The sequence below is a fragment of the Prinia subflava genome, chromosome 2 (assembly GCF_021018805.1).
Source record: "Prinia subflava isolate CZ2003 ecotype Zambia chromosome 2, Cam_Psub_1.2, whole genome shotgun sequence".
In the NCBI taxonomy this organism is placed as follows: domain Eukaryota; kingdom Metazoa; phylum Chordata; class Aves; order Passeriformes; family Cisticolidae; genus Prinia; species Prinia subflava.
Window position 1 is genome coordinate 44,424,007 of NC_086248.1, and position 17,011 is coordinate 44,441,017.

Sequence of the window (17,011 nt, forward strand, 5' to 3'; positions counted from 1 at the left end):
CAGTGGGCGAGCAGCGCTGCCTTAGTTACACATCCAAAACATGGGATGGCATAGGATACTATGCGGAAAATTAACTCCATCGCAAGTGGGATGTGATAGATCAGCATAACTTTTTTATTTTAATTTGGTTTAAAAAGCAGCTGGGACCTTGTCCTGTATTTTGTGCATCTGTGGAATGGTGCAGCATTCCATACCGGTGCTAAGTTCAGAGGAGCAGCCACCAGGAATGTCTGGATGAGCAGCTGGGTGACTGAAGTAAATGGTGTGAATGCCTTCCTCAGGCCACAGGCCTCCTTCTCCGTGACCTGCTTTAGAGGTAGGTGGGGACAAGGAACCAATGAGACAAAAATAAGACCTTGACCAGAACAGAACAGCCCTAAGGTTACCTGTTGCTCAGAAACTGTATGAGGTGTGAGGAGTACATTAGTACACAGCAATGACTAATTCACCCAGAGTCTGACAGAGGGGTACGATACTTGGCTTGAAGTTTACCTGGAGGAAACAAGACAACAAAAATTTCTGAACAATTGTAGGCAAAGACCTTAAATATAAGATTACTTGATATTATTGATATGGGACAATTCACATTGTTTGCTTAGCATTTTTTTAAATTAAGGTTGAATTATTTAAGAGAAATCAAAACATTCTGTGATAAAAACACACAAAAAAAGTAATTAATTTTTAGTGATTCCCCTTTACTGGTAACAAGTACAAATAAAGACTTGTGTGAAAAAATAAATGAGGTGTACATAGTTTTGCAATATGTTTGGTATTTCTTTCACACAGCTGAGGTGAAGTGACTCAGAATATCTCCAGCAACCCAAGCTTTTTGCAGCCCTAAATCATTATGAAGCAATTAACACAGATGTAAGACAAAGAAAAAATGATGAATGGCTCTTACGTTATGTAATATGTAAAAACAAGAGCCAAAGAAAGCTGAAATATGACTCTGGTTGAACTTAGGTAGTACTTTCAAGCACATTTTTTTATTAGGAGAACTTCAGGGAACTTCATGGGTAACTGCTTGGAATAAACCACACTTCTCAGTGCTTCTCTTCTGTCTTCAGCCTTCCTGCTGCAGAAACAACAGTACTCAGGGAAAAGTGCCAGAGTTCGGGAAGAGGGAAAATGCCAGGGCAGGCAAAAGAGAAAGTGCAAGTAAGAAGGGGTCTGGTGTTTAAGCCATTCTCCAGAACAAAGTGAGTCCTGAGTTCTGGATGCTGCTTCTAAACAATGATTGTGACTCAAGGTTGCTTATTATACATAAAATATCATGGTATGATGTGGGCATAATGTACACAGAATATTATGTACATTACACAGGATGTATTTTCAATATATTTTTAGAGGATAGAGTTTTTATTTATATTTTGCATTTGGTGGAATGCAACACGCTGATCTATGACAAACAAGCTGTGCAATGGGGAGGGAGTGCAGGGGGAAAAGGAGGGAGGAGAGAATTTAACAGAAATAACTCCACTTAGTGTTTGAGTGAGGGATGTAATGAAATCTGTTTGCTGTGCTAGCTGTCTCCAGATTGGGCTGTAATTACACCACAGAAGGAAGAAAGGTAGCTGAGTCTCAATCTAGATCATTTATGTAAACTCAGCCTTCTTGTCAACGACATTCTCAGATTGCACGTGTGCAAACCACAAAAATCATCTCCTATGAACAAAACAGAGACGGTCTCAAATTGCAGGCTTCTGATACACCTTATAAGCTGTCTGTAATTGGACTTGAAAATCCAACACACTGAGTTTCAAAACTTCTCCAGTATTTTCTGCATTTTATTCAGTGCAGTGACTACTCACAGAAGAGCTTCCTGCTACCTTTCTGCCAAAGGCTGATGTCTAGCCTTACAAATTAACATTTATTTGGCTTAAATGAACACAAGTGTCACAAACATAGGAATATCTTTTGTGTAAGACTCTGTTGAAACAAACTGCTGGATCTGAGGGAGGGATAGTTCCTCCCCCAGAGGAGTTGGAAAAACTTCATTCTTTGACCCAGAGCAACATTTTACATAGGCACAGTATAAACTCCAGGCACTCAGTTCCCTTAACAGAGCCAAATTAATATTTGATTAAATATTTTAAAGCTCCTTCTTACCATGCCTGACACATTTTCTCAGCAAGTTTCTCAAATACAGAACTCATTAGGCACAGGGTAATTTTACATCTGAATACATAAAAAGAGTGTGAGGAGACAACCGCACGCAGACAGAGAGGGATTTCCCCCCATTAATCCCCCCAAACTGCCCTTCCCCTTGGATAAGGGTATGTTAATTCCTGGCTTCGGCAGCTCTCTCTCTCTGGGCAGGTTTGAGCGTGTTTCCCGTGACACCTGGATCTTCACACCCTTGCATCCGTCCCTCCCTCTATCCCTCCCTCTGGCAGGAAAACCACCGGCCTCCGCCCTGGCGCCGTCCCCGCTGGTGCCCAATCAATACCGACTTATTTCCTGTCCATTTGCTGAGGTCACGGAAACGGGACTCATTAATTATTTCTACCGGTGCAGCCTCAAGTGCGCTTCTGGCACGACAAGCGAAAACCGTCTGTGACCTTTTTTCTTCCCTCTCCCGAATTTCGCTGGTGGCGGCGGCAGCGGGCGCGCGTTCCTGTGCCGGGATGGGCGAGGCGATGGAGGTGTGAGGCAGCTCCGGTGTCCCTGCCGGGCTGCTTCCACCTGTGCAGGGAGAGCCGCTCCTCCCGGGGCGGCGGGTCAGGGAAACCTGGTCACGGCGTAGACAATGTTGGCCAAGGCGTCCCTGGCCTCGGAGGGAGGGAATCGCTCCAGGGCTGTCAGGGCTCTGTTTCCGTGGCAGCGGCAGAGGTCGATGGCAGAAGTCACACCTTTGCCAGCCTTGATTGCTTCCTGCAGCTGTTGGAAAACACAGGCACATCGGTGTGGGGGGGTTTCAGCCATGCACAATTATCTCGGGGAGCACAGGGCTTCTACCGCCTCCTCCCGAGGTAAAGGCAAAGCCGAAGCCATCAGACAAAGCCCTTAAATCCTCTCAGCTGCTCTGCTCAGCTCCCCGCTACAGTGAAACTCTGTGTAATGTAAACTGCACCACCCGTTACTTCATCACTTGAAAGATGCTGGCTCTCCAAAGGGCACACTTAAACGAAAAAAAAAAAAATCTGAACATTTCATACCTCAGCCACTGCCTGAGAGCTTTTGTTCAGAACCGGCAAACCAGCCATTTGCTCACACTCCTGTTTTCTGCAGTAAAAACCTGCATTTCATGAACACCCATTCCATCTCCTGCTTTCAGAAACCCGCATGGGATGACATAACACAGGTGGAACGACTGAATTTTGTAATGGGAGTTTCTGTTTATAGACCATATGATTACATGGGTCACAGTGAACAAAAGCAATTTTTGTCAGTAAAAAGGTAAACTATCATACTGAACTCATGCAAACTCCATCTTATCAGTAAGGCTATGGAATTTGACAAAGGCTTGGTGATACACCATATGAGAAAGAAAATGCTTTTATGGAATAACTGACATTTCACAGCAAGTTGCGGGAAAGATTTGGCACCTAAAAAACTTGGGTAAATGATGGGTTAAATTTCCTACGAAATAATACAAACAAAATTATCAAAATAAAACATGTTATTTATCCCACATCTGAACTTAGAAAAAGCTCTAAACAGCTTTTATTAGGGGCTTTTTTTATTTTTGATTTTTTTTTTTAACAGCATCATGAGACTGTCATGAAACACTATTATATTTTCTACTCTAAAATACAGATGTTCCCAGACCAACTCCAGCCTGATGCCTCATGCCAGAGCCTGGGAACAAAGGCCAGGTGGATATTTGGGATTTGATTTTTCAGCACTTCATGATCTTTACCATGCCCCACATGGCTTTCACAACTGTCTTACATCACTGCACTAGCTTTTTAAAAAAAGGCTTCTCTTGGATATAGGTACCTACAGTGATAAACTACATAGGGCTTCCTAAGTCATGTTTTTCATCAATACACAGCTCAGCACCCAAATTATTAAAAAAATACATCAGTATGACCTTACATATCCACTTCAAATAATATAGACAGATAGATAGATATAGATATACATATCTTTAAAAAAAATCCTAGATATGACCAAATTCTAAGTCACCCACTTTCTATACATACTTGCATTCATACAGAATGAATGATGCTTCTTATCTGAAAGTGGATTCATTATCTGTAGTTAAAGATGAAATTAGCTGAAAGCATATTACAGCACTTGAGTGTTCAAGTCCCAGTTCATAAAAATTTTATTCCTCTTCAGTTGGACTCTTCCTGCGCTGTGTGCTGGAAAGGAACTTGCCCTGAGGCATAAATGCATCACATAGCTAATTCAACATGTCTTCTAATGAGTGGGAATCAGCCGTATTTCCAGGGCTCTGCAGCAAAGGTGAGGATAGGTGAGATGAGGGGCTCTAGCAGCGTGCAAAGGTGTCCCTTCCTCTTCTTTGAGACACAACCTTGTGGGACAGTAGAACCCACACGTCTATAAGCAAATTCTGCTGATTTTCTAAAGCTTATTAAAAAGGATTAGCATAACTCCTAATACTCATGAAAGTATACACTGGGATGTAAACAGGAAAGAAAATAGCTCCCAGAAAGTCTTCAAATTGGTCAAAAGCCAGAGAAGCTTAGCTTAGGCATATATATGCTCACATATATGTACCATGACTTAGCTGAAAGAGCAGAGTCTGGAAAGGGGGAGAATGCTAACACAGGGACACAATCCATTTACACGCCTGTCTTGTGTAAGCCCTCAGACACATGCACTGCTTTGAAGCCAATACAATTGCAAAGCTCGTGTCAAACTATAGGCAGAGGAATCACTACACAAAAATCAGACTAATCCGCTGTTGAATGTTTCCCGGCAAAGTTCAAGGAATGTCAAAATGGAAAACACCTGCTTATATGGCAAGCTTTTCAGTGAGAGATCATCCTACGTAATGAACAACTGATAGCCCTCAAAAACTTACCTGTTTTATGTTCCGTTTGCAGAAGCAGACGGTCAACTCAAATAAGCATACACAGAAGCAAAGCAGTCTGAACCAGACTGCATGCTAGCTCTATCTCAGCTGGGGTTGTAAAAGGGAAAAAAGAAGCACAAATCTGGCTTTTTGTAGTGGGATAGTTGTTAAAGAAAACCAGGAAATAACTCTGTAACAAACCAGGCTTCAGCAGCCTTGCTGTATGTAAAAGCCCCCTAATTTAAAACTTTAGTCATACTCTTGGTTATATTACATTTTCAGACTCTCTCTCAAATTTTGAGCTTCAATAATTTTATGTAATGAACTTTGTAAACTAAGGATACAGAAAAAAAAATTCAATGTATCCAGTATAGATGCATTATTTTTAAATTTGGATAGGAGCAGCTAGTTTTTCCAGTAAATGAACAGAAAACCAAAATTAACTGCTTTTATTTTTTACTTTATAAACTTTGTTTAAGCTGCCTCATTAATTTTTCCTAAATATAAGAATCTGCTCTTTTAGTCTCTACTTATATGGCATATTTAATTTTGTGCATATTTCCACTTGTAGGAACAATTTAATCCGCACAATCTTCTTCAGAATGATATTCAGTAATTAAAACTGAACACAAGTCAAAACACAGATTGCTTAGCTACACTTTTCTTCAGTTGAACTGCTAGATATGCTGCAATACTGCATTTTTACTTTTAAGCTTTTGTTCAGACCATTGGCATTAAAGCCTTATTTCATTCTAGAAGTGCCAAGACTCTGAAAAAATCACCAACTGGGTTTTGGTTATTTAAATTCAGCTTAAAGAATAGTCTTGCAGTAGCACAGCCAAGCTGAGGCTCAGATAAGATGTGATCTCCTCCACAATGTATCTGCACTGTTTTGCGGTCTGTGCCCTTGCAGATACTTAAAACTTAACTGAGCAAACCCATACTGGCTCTGCTTTGAGTGAGAGGCTGGACCAGACATCCCCCAGAGGTCCCTTCCAACTTCCATTACTGTATGATTCTGTGAATAGAGTTTAAAGTACCGTGTTTCTCAGTCTGCTTGTTTTAAAAAGGCAAAGAGAGGATTTCTCATCCATACCATAGAAGTGAATGATTTGCCTTTCAGACCCACTGCTCTGGATTGTTGTTGGACAGAATAGCTGGTCTGAGGGCAGCAAGAGGTCAAAGAGGAAAGCTAGGAACTGCTGGATTTTGGAGACTGAAGAACTAAAGGAGTCAAAAACCAAGCAGGTGTTCAAGTACAAAGTCAACTAATTTCAAATCTCTGCTGAGACATTTCTGCTTCATGAACCAAAGGAAAGAAGATTCCTTTCACACAGTGCTACCCATGGGGAGCAACAAATCGGGGGCAGGGCGGGGTGGGAATACTCACTGAATATGTGGTGAATATTTTGGTTGTAATAGACTTTATATGCAATGGCAGAAAGAGAGCACTGAAATTCCTGATTTTTTTCCATAGTCCAACCTAGGATTAATTATTTCAATGGCAAAATATCAAAAGCAACTTCAGATTTTTTGACTTTGTTTTAGAAGGATGATCCTAAACCAGATAGTTTGTTATCTAATGAGATCTCTGAATATCATGCGTTCTCTCTGATCCTGAAGTGAGCTAAAATATTCTACATTTCTGAAGTGCACAGTACTTGCTGAAACAAAAAGCAACCCCCAAACCCAAAATCTAAATTGATCTGTGGCTGAGTGACAGAATAATGCTCAAAATATCTGCAATATTCTGCACCAGCTTTCCTAAATTTGTTTTCCCTTTTGTGGGAACAGCATGTTTAATAAGCACTGGCATTTTAGACTGCTGAAATGTTAATCTTAAAAAACTATCAACATATTTCATAGGTAGTAGATCAATTCTGCCAATTCTTTCCTTTATTTTCTGAAGAAGTACTTTGGAATGTTTCAGCATCCTTTCTTGTGGCTGGATGTAAGATTGAGCTCTTCCTTCTCAAAAAACCTCTGGAAAATCACTTATTTGCATCACTTCATAATAACATAGGATTTAAACTTATTTTTTTAAAAAGTTTTTCCTGGCTATATGCAGCAGAATATGCCCCATACTACTGGGGAGGTATTTATAAAATATTTTCTGAGATTTTTTTTCTCTACAAAAGGTAAAGAAATGCATCTTGAAAGGACCCAAACACCCTGCAGAAGCCTCCATCAGTAGAGTAGAATTTATTTTCTTTATTCAGCTGACAAATAGAAGAATTTTATTTTTATTTCAAACTGAAACTCACACTATATATAGGATGAGACCTAATGTGGGGAGGGTTGTCCCCAACAGGAGGGGAAAGATGGCCTGCTTACAGGAACATGGCTGTTACACAGCTCTTATAATACTCTGCCACAAAATTACAGGCCATCCTGAGACACTGATTAATTGTACAGATTCTTTATTATCTTAGAAGGTACACCAAAGCCTTTCTATGTCTTTCACAATGAACTTAACAAGATCCACTAGCTTTTAAATCTAAACAATGCCAGTTGTGAGGACTCTTTATCCAAAAGCATAAATTCCACTAATGCAAAAATTGATTGTTAATTGTTATCTTAGCACACAGAAGCAATCAACTTCATATTTATGTTAAAAAAATGTGATGATTATCTGCTTTAATGAAACAAAAATTATGCTGGATTGTCACCCCAAAGAAGTGGGAAAACACCCACTGTTTACAAAGAAAGATGCAAGTGATTGTTGGTACTGGATGTACATCTTGATAATTCAGATATTAATTTCAAAATATAATAAAATTGCTTTATCTGAATGTTTTGGATGCTTTTGTAACACCACTAACACATCTAAAAAGCCCCATCTTCATTAAGTAACTGACTGTGCTGTGTTTTTTATCACACATAACAGAAGGAACTAATGACAGTGGTTGCTCCAAAACAAACAAGACAAATCTTCATGCAAAACCAACACAGGTCATCAGCATCTATAAACAACAACCCTCTGTTTTTAACTCTTTGCTGCATTTCAGAAGCAAGAGGGTGAGCAGCCTGTGGGCTACAGTCCCATGACACACGTCATGGTTTCTCCCTAGAACGTTAACAAAGCCATGGGATGACTGTCCCTCACACCATGGGGCTGCAGACTGCAGCCAGCACTGCACAGGGTGGCTGCACTTGCCAGGGCACTCAGCAGTGGGGTGGGCAAGGGCAGCCTGCACCTCTGGCTGGTACCTCTGGCTGGCACTGTGCTATTGTTATTTATTAGTGGCATAGCAGTAGGCTACCACTGAGAAACCTTCTTGTAGCCAAACGTGACCTTTCCCATTTTTCTTCTCTCTCTCCTGCCATATGGGAAGTCAAGACTTTAGTGCCATGCAGTGTGTGAACAGCTGGATCTACCCCATCCTGACTCATCGCTTCCAGCGCTGTACAAACTCAGCTCCTGATGTTGATGTAGTGCACAATAGTTCATATACAAACCAAGAAAGTATGTCACAGCATGCTGTGCCAGACTATGCCATGCCTCCCATGCCAGTTTGGATGAAAGACCTCTGTAACAGAGAGCAGAGCAAATGGACAATGCTATCGTAACAAAAAAAATGAAGTTTGGCTATGTCCTCTCTCACTTGACTTAATTTATCTTTTCTGAATATTGCATTTAGAAAACTAACAAATCATTGCATTCCACAGTCATTGGCTGAAAAATACAAGATTTATTTCTTTATTTAGTATTATAATTTTTCTAAAGCCTTGGCCAGAAAACAAGAATTATTCCCAGCTTACTCATTTCTGCTGCTAGTTGGGCCTTTGTTACACTCCTTTAACAAGCCTGTATAATGCCAAGCACCATTAGGGCCTCGACTTTAGCAGAGTGTTTTTAATCAGTATTACCAAGTGGTAACAATTAAATTGAGAATCTTAATTTGTTGTTTGAGAATTACAGAGCTTATCTTGCATGCAAGGTATATGTAACATGGATAAAAGCTGCTTGATTTTAAGAAGTCTGAGTTTTTTGCCACATACAAGTGAGGAGGACAGTAAAGTTGCTGTTTCTTTCAATGACATACATGAAATTTGTCCCTCACATGCATTGTACTTTCCCTTTTGTTATTTGAGAAACACTGCAAAAACAGCTGAAACAATTCTTTCATCTCTGGAAGAGACTTTCAAACACCACAATGATGGATCAATAATTTGTCTTAATGTGGTGTGATAGCATAGGAAAAAATAGAGTGAAACACTCAGATACTAATGTGAGAAAATACATTCAGAATACAGACCTTAATGCTTTGGTGATATAAAAATCCTTCTGATAAAAAGATTGAGAAAAGCTGGGGTGAAAAATCCCTAAAAAATTTTGCAGAACATAGTGACCTTATTGACACAACTGTTTGGACCTAATCAAATCAAGAGAAAGCATTTCACTTCTGTATTTGTGTCAGACACCTCACTAAACTTGCTAGTACAATGCAGGTATTTTTTTGTCAGTGAAAAAAATCAGGGGTACCATTTTAATACAACATGCATCAAAAGAACAAATCAAAATTCTTAAGCAGCCTCAAAATTGAAATAAGACTTTCACCTTTTAAAGAGGCACGTTAAATGTGTGGATCTCCATTTCTCAAATTTACCTTCATTATTTGAACTGAAAGTGCAGCAAGCAGGTAAAACTTTCTTAAGTAGGCTAACAACCTTTGTATATGTATGTTTATGAGTTTAACTAAAGGAATAATATTTTTATCTCAATTAAGTGGCACACTGAAGTTCATAATAAAAACTAAGAGAAGAATAATAATTGAAATTTTCAGAAGTTCTACAGCTAGTTTTGGTGATCTTTGCTCTTACAAAATTAAAGAGGAGATATTCTGGAGGCTCAAAGAGAAACAAGCTCCCAGATTTGATTAGGAATGTTAAAGTAATGGTATCAACTGAACAGAAAGATGAAAAGGGACTGTGATTCTGAGAAGAAGACTGAGCAATGTGCAAAGCACTGACTCTGGTGATGCAAGAGAAAAGATGACACAGCAAAAAAATAAATACTAATTTGTACAGCACAACATGCCCTCTAATTGGCTGTGTGCATGTGCTAGTCAAGTTATTCTGCTGGGGACAGCTACATGTTCCTGAGCTCATTTAGCATAGATATAACTAATGACCATTTTCACTTTAAGCCAACATAGAGAAGAGAGACATTATAGCCTCAGTTTTTAAAACTGCCCTCTAAAAAAAAAAAAAGGCTGACTGTTGTTTGAACTCACAAAAATCATGCAGAATTTTTCACTATCATTCACCTCATAATATCTGTGCTTGTGCAAGAGATAATTAGATAATTACCCAAAGCCAGCAAAAATCATGTGTCTTCTGGAAGAAGTCAATTGCTCCAAATACAAAACTTGAAGGGCTTTCTTTCCTTCTTTACCTTTTTTTCAAGTGTCCAAGTTGCCTAAGCATAATGTAAGTTTTTAAAGTTCATGTGAAGGATCCAAGATCTGAAACAATTTCAGTCAAAATACAGAATACTCTAACAAATGTTTGTTTTAGTAAAGCAAATTTAGATACTATTCTTTCCCCTTTGCCTTTTGGTTTCAAAGTATGTAAATGACACTGTGTGGATCACAACTACAACAATTAAAAGGAAAAAAATCATTGAAAACTCATTCTGGACTTGCCAAAGTAAGTAACCTAGCTTAAACATTCACAGGAGTGTCCCTGAAACATATCTGAAGAATAAATTTGGTGCTCTCAGTGGTGATTTAGAAGAAAGAAAACTGATACAATTGTGACTGGTGTAGAGAACAACCTAAAAGCACAATGATTTTAAATAGCAAAGTAAGTTGAGATCCTTCTGACGTTCTAAGAGGAAGGAAGGGCAGAGAGATTTTTTAATAAACCAAATTGCAATTTTTCTTAATACAGAATAATTACAATAATCTGACCTGTACTTGTGTGTTAGCCTTCCATGTGAGCAGCAATCAGTCAGAGCTGTAACACTCTTCAGGCCCCACTTCAAGAAGCAATTCTCAATCCTGCATGTGGCTCAGTAATTTATATATTATTTCCCACTGATGCTGGAGATAACTGACTGGACTTCATGATCTGCTTAAGACTCAGAACAAGTCAGGCTCATGCTCAGCGAGCTGGGGACACAGTGCCACCTCTCTCCACCACAAGTGTGCTGTGCTCCAATATTTAACCAGGGGAACCTTGCCAGCCATCTCCCTTTAAGAGTTTTAAGGTGTCCCAGCTACTTCCAGTAAAGCTACTTAGTTCAGGTCTGTCTTTATTACAGAGAAGTGGCAAATACAGTGCTGTAAAGCTAAAAATTGTCATGGGGACTGGAAGAAACCAAATCATGGTAGGTGTATATTTTTTAAAAGATGGCATGGAACTAAGGAGAGATTAAAAAAATTAGCAGTGTACTCCACCAATAGAGAGAAACTACTGATAGGATCTAAACTGCAAATGACTCCAGGAAGAGACAGAAAAAGCCATCAGAAGCCTGGATTAAAAATTGAGTTTGGGTAAGTAAATGGGAGAAATGACAGTAAAAATGATTATTCAATAACTACATTACTAAATTACTATTATTAGATACACTATTAAAATACTGTTATTAAATAGCTACATTGTATAGTTACAGTACAGCTGTCTACTAGTAGCTTTTTAAAATCAAGCCAAAATTGCACAAGCCATTCTCCTTCCCTTCATATACACACACAACTTACAACCTAGCTTTAATAAGGAAGTTTCTCTCAACTGTCAAGAATATTCTTGAAAATATTTTAAAAAATATTAAAAATGAGATATAAATGTAATTTACCAACCTTCTTATAGTCCACAATGTTTCCTTTTCCTTGTGCCTTAAAAAGAAAGAGATTTTATATCAGACACGACATACTACAAACTAGAGTTGCAAGAATAAAGAATGCAATTAAATGAGATACCACTTTAAACATAACTTACTTTCTTTAGGAATCTGATACAGAAAACCCTAAAATACAACCAAATGTGTTACCAGCTTACACTACATGGTTCTGTTTCAGATGAGAGCTGCAGACACTCAGTGTAATTTTTAGGCTTTTTTATTATGACTTGTAGTTAAACATTTGGTGAATCCAAAATGTTTTTGTGTTAAGAAATCTTGCTGTTTGCATTAATTAATCTCTCCCAAGAGATTCCAAAGTAAACTGTACTTCCTATCAGCAATAACAGGATTTACTTTCTTTAAAGAGAGCCCTCTGTATACCTACACTGACTTGCATGAGGCATAGTCTAGAGCTCCCAAAAGAAGCTGTTGGACTCTATCAGAGCTGTTACACCCAGGTGCTTTTGATTTAAGTACCAGCATCACCTTTTGAGGAAGTGATAGACAAATACAGTCTCCAATAGACAAATACTCCTAACACGTTCAGAAAGAAATACAAATAAATTTGAAACTTCTTCTTGCCCAGATGGTAAGGGAAATGTGTAGTCCAACTTCCTGAATTTTGTCACAAAATGATGTAGAAGACGTCCTTCTCACTTGGTGGCAGAGCCCTGACAGAACCAGAGCATTAGCACTTAACCAACCTGAAAACCCTCCCCTGGGATCTGACCCGATGTGCCATTATCACTCCATCCAAGTCCAGCTCTTCCCTTTCCAGGTTCATTGAGGAAAAAGAAATCTGTTTCTTTCTCTCTAGCTTCCTCAAGGGAAGACCCCAAACCTCAGTTCTTCTGCAATGTGTCTCCTGAAAAGATGTAGATTAGGACCACTACCTCTCCATGTCCTCTGGGGACTTCAGAGATGAGCCCAAAGGAACAGACCAACAGGGATAACGAGAGGAGCTGAGACCTGCACTGAAGAGGAACACTTATGGCAAGCACACCTTCACACAGATGTTGCCAAGATGGCCCAGACTTGAAAAATGAATTAATTTATGTAAAGGAGGAAAAAGGAAATTGAGAAAAGAACTGATGAGAGACTAAACAAACTGAACATGAAGGAGAACAGTAGGTAACAGAATTGATTCCTCTGAAGGAGAAAGGAGATTGATCCACAAAACCCTTTTGCTTCTCTCTTTAGTCTTCTCAGAGCCAGCTTTTCTGGAATGCATGTTAAGGAGACAGCCTGCTAGCATCTGGAACTAGCAAAACCACTGCCAATTACTGCTTCCTTATTTGTATATTCCCATCTTCTTTGATTTGTCAACTTTTATTCACCTGATTGGATCTTACGGCATCTTCAAAATATATCTATATTAGAACACCAGAGAAACATGTTCCTTACCAAGTGATTGCCTATATGCAGATGATATGCAGATTCACACTGCAGTAGAGAATCTGACGTGTTTGAGGAAGATGCTTCTCAGCCGCAGCAATACCAGGAAAGGTGTGCTCAGTGTGCCTCCTCCTGTGCTGATTCTCATTACCAACAGCAAGAATATTTTCTCATGATCTGCTCCTGTCAAGCATTCAAGTCAATGGCTGTTGTGCTCCTCCAGGAAGCAACCTCATCCAATCTGTCTCCTAAGCCTTCTTTACTACAACTGCACCATTGCTTTTGTTTCTTTTCTTATCCTCACGGTAGTACTTTGGCTCTCTAACCTTTTCTGACCCTCATCTCAGACACACAGATTTTTTTTTTTTACCTTTAACGTCACACTTACTCAACTGTTTAAGCTTCTCACAGGGCCTGAGTGCACTGCAAGTGCTTTACCTATTAAAACCATACAAATGACACTGCACAAGTGGGTGGCTTATGAGTGTACCCTTACGAGCACTGCCAGCGTGAGGAAGTCTCTGGTTTAACTGCTTGGTGTACACTGAATGTCACATAGTGAATGTGACTGTGGATGATATCTCAAAGAGCTTGTAGTTAATCAAAGATAACTTTCTTCTCTAAACCAACACAAGTCAAGAAAGGCTCCTGGACTAGGTGTTCCATATTGTAGTTGGTCCTAGTGATAGCACAGTAAATACCATGTATAAAGTATGTGTATAATAAATAAATGTATGAGGTACAGCAGTACTAGTAGATAACAAATAGTTTTGCATAGTACGTGTCACTTGACACCCCCATCCTTTTCACACAGAACTGCTTCATTGTTTCTATAATGCCCATTTTTGGTATGAAAATTTAGTAAGCAGACGGATGGCACTCCTGGAGTCCTGCAACCTCCTCTAGATTCTGCAGATGGGAAATGGTTTCAAGGCTTTTATACACTGTGCTGCGGAAATGCCATTATTCTCCAACTGCAATAATCCAAAACCATTTACATTCAGCTCGCATATGAGCTTTGTGTTGTGACTGTTGAGTTCCAAAAATCCTCACCATGCTTTATGAACTACCAGTCCCTAATTCCAAAGAGACAATAGGTTTGCTTCATTTTAGGCAAATGAAGCTTATATCCCCACTCTATACCACTGCAGGACAGTAGATTCTGCATACACCTCCCAAAATTTCATGGCTGAAGAGACCGTGCCTCTTGTTTGCAGTATGTGCAGGCAGGTTAGAGTGCAGAACTCAGCAGAGGTTTAGACTCCACATGCTGTACCTGATTCCTGCTTTCAAACCAGCAAAGAAAGGAGCCACCAGCAAGCACATCTTGAACAGATACACTTGCACAAAGCCAGCCTCTTATTAAAGGCAGCAGCCTTTCTAACAAACTGTATAACAAGCATGAATTTCCAAATGGCAGTCGTCACTGTTGTTTAGACAGACAAAACACGTCCAACTGATGCAGGAGCTCAACAGAATGCTTAATTTTGGCCATTTTGGTGCTTCTCCCTTCCCCCTTTCCCTTCTTGCTGTCTTCTACAGTTATCTATTTGTGCTTCAGCAACATCCAGGAAGCTGTTCATGGACTTGAATCTTGCCATGGTATGTGGTAGTTACCACGTAGTTATTTTACTCTTACTGCCTTCCTCATGTAAAAATTAGAGGAAAAAACCCAGGTAAATAAGAGAATGAACACAAGGGTATCAACAGCTAGATCTCAAAACTATTTTGTGGTGGTCAGAAAGCCAAGTCCCACAGATCTTTCCCCTTCCACTGAAAATTACTACTACCAGCATCATGTTAGCAAAAGGAAATGCATGCCTAATTTCAACCAGGTGATGGTTGAAGTTCTCTGCTTTAAGCTGCCAGTGAAAGCAGCTTTACTAAGATGTAGGACTGCACAAGCAATGCAGAGGAACACACACATGCTCCACGTAAATGAATCTGCCTGTTACACTGATATACAAAAGTCTGACAGAATTTGACTGTCAGGTCCCTAAACTTCCCCTTGTTTAAGTGTAGATGAGAAAGGTATTAGGCACTGGAGAGCATAGGGAAACCACTTGTTAATTTTTTAGTTCTTTTTGCAGATTGAAAGTATAGATAGGAAGAAATAAACACATGGCAGACTCAGGAAATTCTAAACAGTGCTTTATCTTACCTCGCTAATCTGTTTAAGCCATGCCTCCCTTCCACCGAATTCCTGATGAAGGATTGCAGGAGCAGAATTCAAACTGAAGGCTATGGTGTCATTAGAATTTTCTCTAACAAATGGCTGCAGGTCCGAATGCAGCTGAAAAAGAAGAACACAAACACATTCAGTTCCCAGGAACAGTCAATACGCATCCACCCACTCCTCAAACTGAGGTCCACATCTCGATTCTACACCTACTCATCACTTCCTACTTTGACACTTGTACTCTAGTTGCACTTTTTCAAGTTCGGGGGAGGGATAGAAAGATGTTGAAAGCCTTGCAGTGGTGGAAGATGTGGTAAAGAGAAGCATGTAGAGAGTCTGCAAAGACACGGATAAAAGACAGTTTGCAGAGAGCTGGGCAAGCCATGGGACACAGCCAGGTAGGAGACTGTGGAGCGGCAAGAAACAGAGAAAATGAAAAGGAGACAATGATCCAGTCTTCAGTGGGAAGAAAATCAGATTTTAATCTGTGCAGAGTACTACATTCTACTTTTGAGTACCTGAGGAAGCAGATACAGTATGACCTTCCTTCTGACAAAGCTAATGCCACATAGCTAAGAGCTTTCTACGAAAAGTATGCAATCCTTAATACACAACTATGTGTCAATGGTGAATATATTAATATTAAAGCATACACAAAATATTAAGGATATATCTGCACTTGAAATAATTTACTGGTAGAATTGTTCCTAGTAATAGCATATAGTGGCATTTCTGTGGCAGTAAAACTGTGCTTTATAAAACCACTTCCTTCTCCTCTAGGAACTAGAAACTGCATAAATCAACTCAGCTGAAGCAGATGGGAGGTCTGTCTGCCTGTCTCGAGCTACATCTAACCTCGCAAGTGATGTGATACAGCAGAAGCAGATCTGTGTTTTCCTCTGGACTAACACTAGCTGCAGACTCAATGTCTTCTAGTGCAGGTCAGAGACCTTGTCCAGGAAATGCTACTGCTGTAGAGGTGTAGGCTGCTCCTGTCCAGATGTGGTGACCTCCCTCCCTATCTTCAAGCTGTCCTCTATGGAAGTTCCCTCCACAGCAGGTTATTCAGAGGGGATATGGCTCAGCCCATGCTGCTGCAGACAACAGAGACTCACAGTACAAATCTCTGCATGGCAGCAGCCAAGACCAACACATTATGTACAGACTGGGGAATGAGAGGCTGGAAAGCAGTGCTGCAGAAAGGGATCTGGGAGTCCTGGTCAATGGCAAATGGAACATGAGGCAGCAGTGCCCTGGCAGCCAGGAGGGCCAAGCGTGTCCTGGGGTGCACCAGGCACAGCATCACAGCCGGGCGAGGGAGGGATTGTCCTGCTCTGCTCTGCACTGGGGTGGCCTCAACTCGAGTGCTGGGGCAGTTTTGGGCACCACAATATAAAAAAGGCATTCAGCCATTAGAAAGTGTCCAAAGGAGGCTACAAAGATGATGAAGGATCTTGAGAGGAAGCTGTGGTCTGTTCAGCCTGGAGGAGACTGAGAGGAGACCTCCTTGGGGTTGTGAGGAGAAGAGGAGCAGCAGGCACTGATCTCTTCTCTGTGGAGATCAGTGGCAGGACCGAGGGAATGGCCTGAAGTTGTGCCAGGGGAG

At 40.2% G+C, this 17,011-nt stretch overlaps 1 protein-coding gene across 2 annotated transcripts in view; it reads right to left on the reverse strand.

The window, feature by feature from the left end:
• Window positions 1–674: 674 nt before the first annotated feature.
• Window positions 675–17,011, reverse strand: part of PDSS2 (decaprenyl diphosphate synthase subunit 2) — a 110,126-nt gene continuing 93,789 nt past the window's right edge. The window contains exons 6-8 of one of the 2 annotated variants that reach the window (XM_063389743.1): window positions 15,388–15,519; window positions 11,791–11,826; window positions 675–2,880 (exon numbers count right to left, since the gene is read on the reverse strand). In XM_063389743.1, coding sequence (XP_063245813.1) covers window positions 2,722–2,880; window positions 11,791–11,826; window positions 15,388–15,519 — 327 coding nt within the window. In that variant the 3' untranslated portion in view covers window positions 675–2,721. Of the gene's footprint in view, window positions 2,881–7,423; window positions 8,518–11,790; window positions 11,827–15,387; window positions 15,520–17,011 lie in introns of those variants that run through there. The other variant, XM_063389744.1, reaches the window with a different exon arrangement.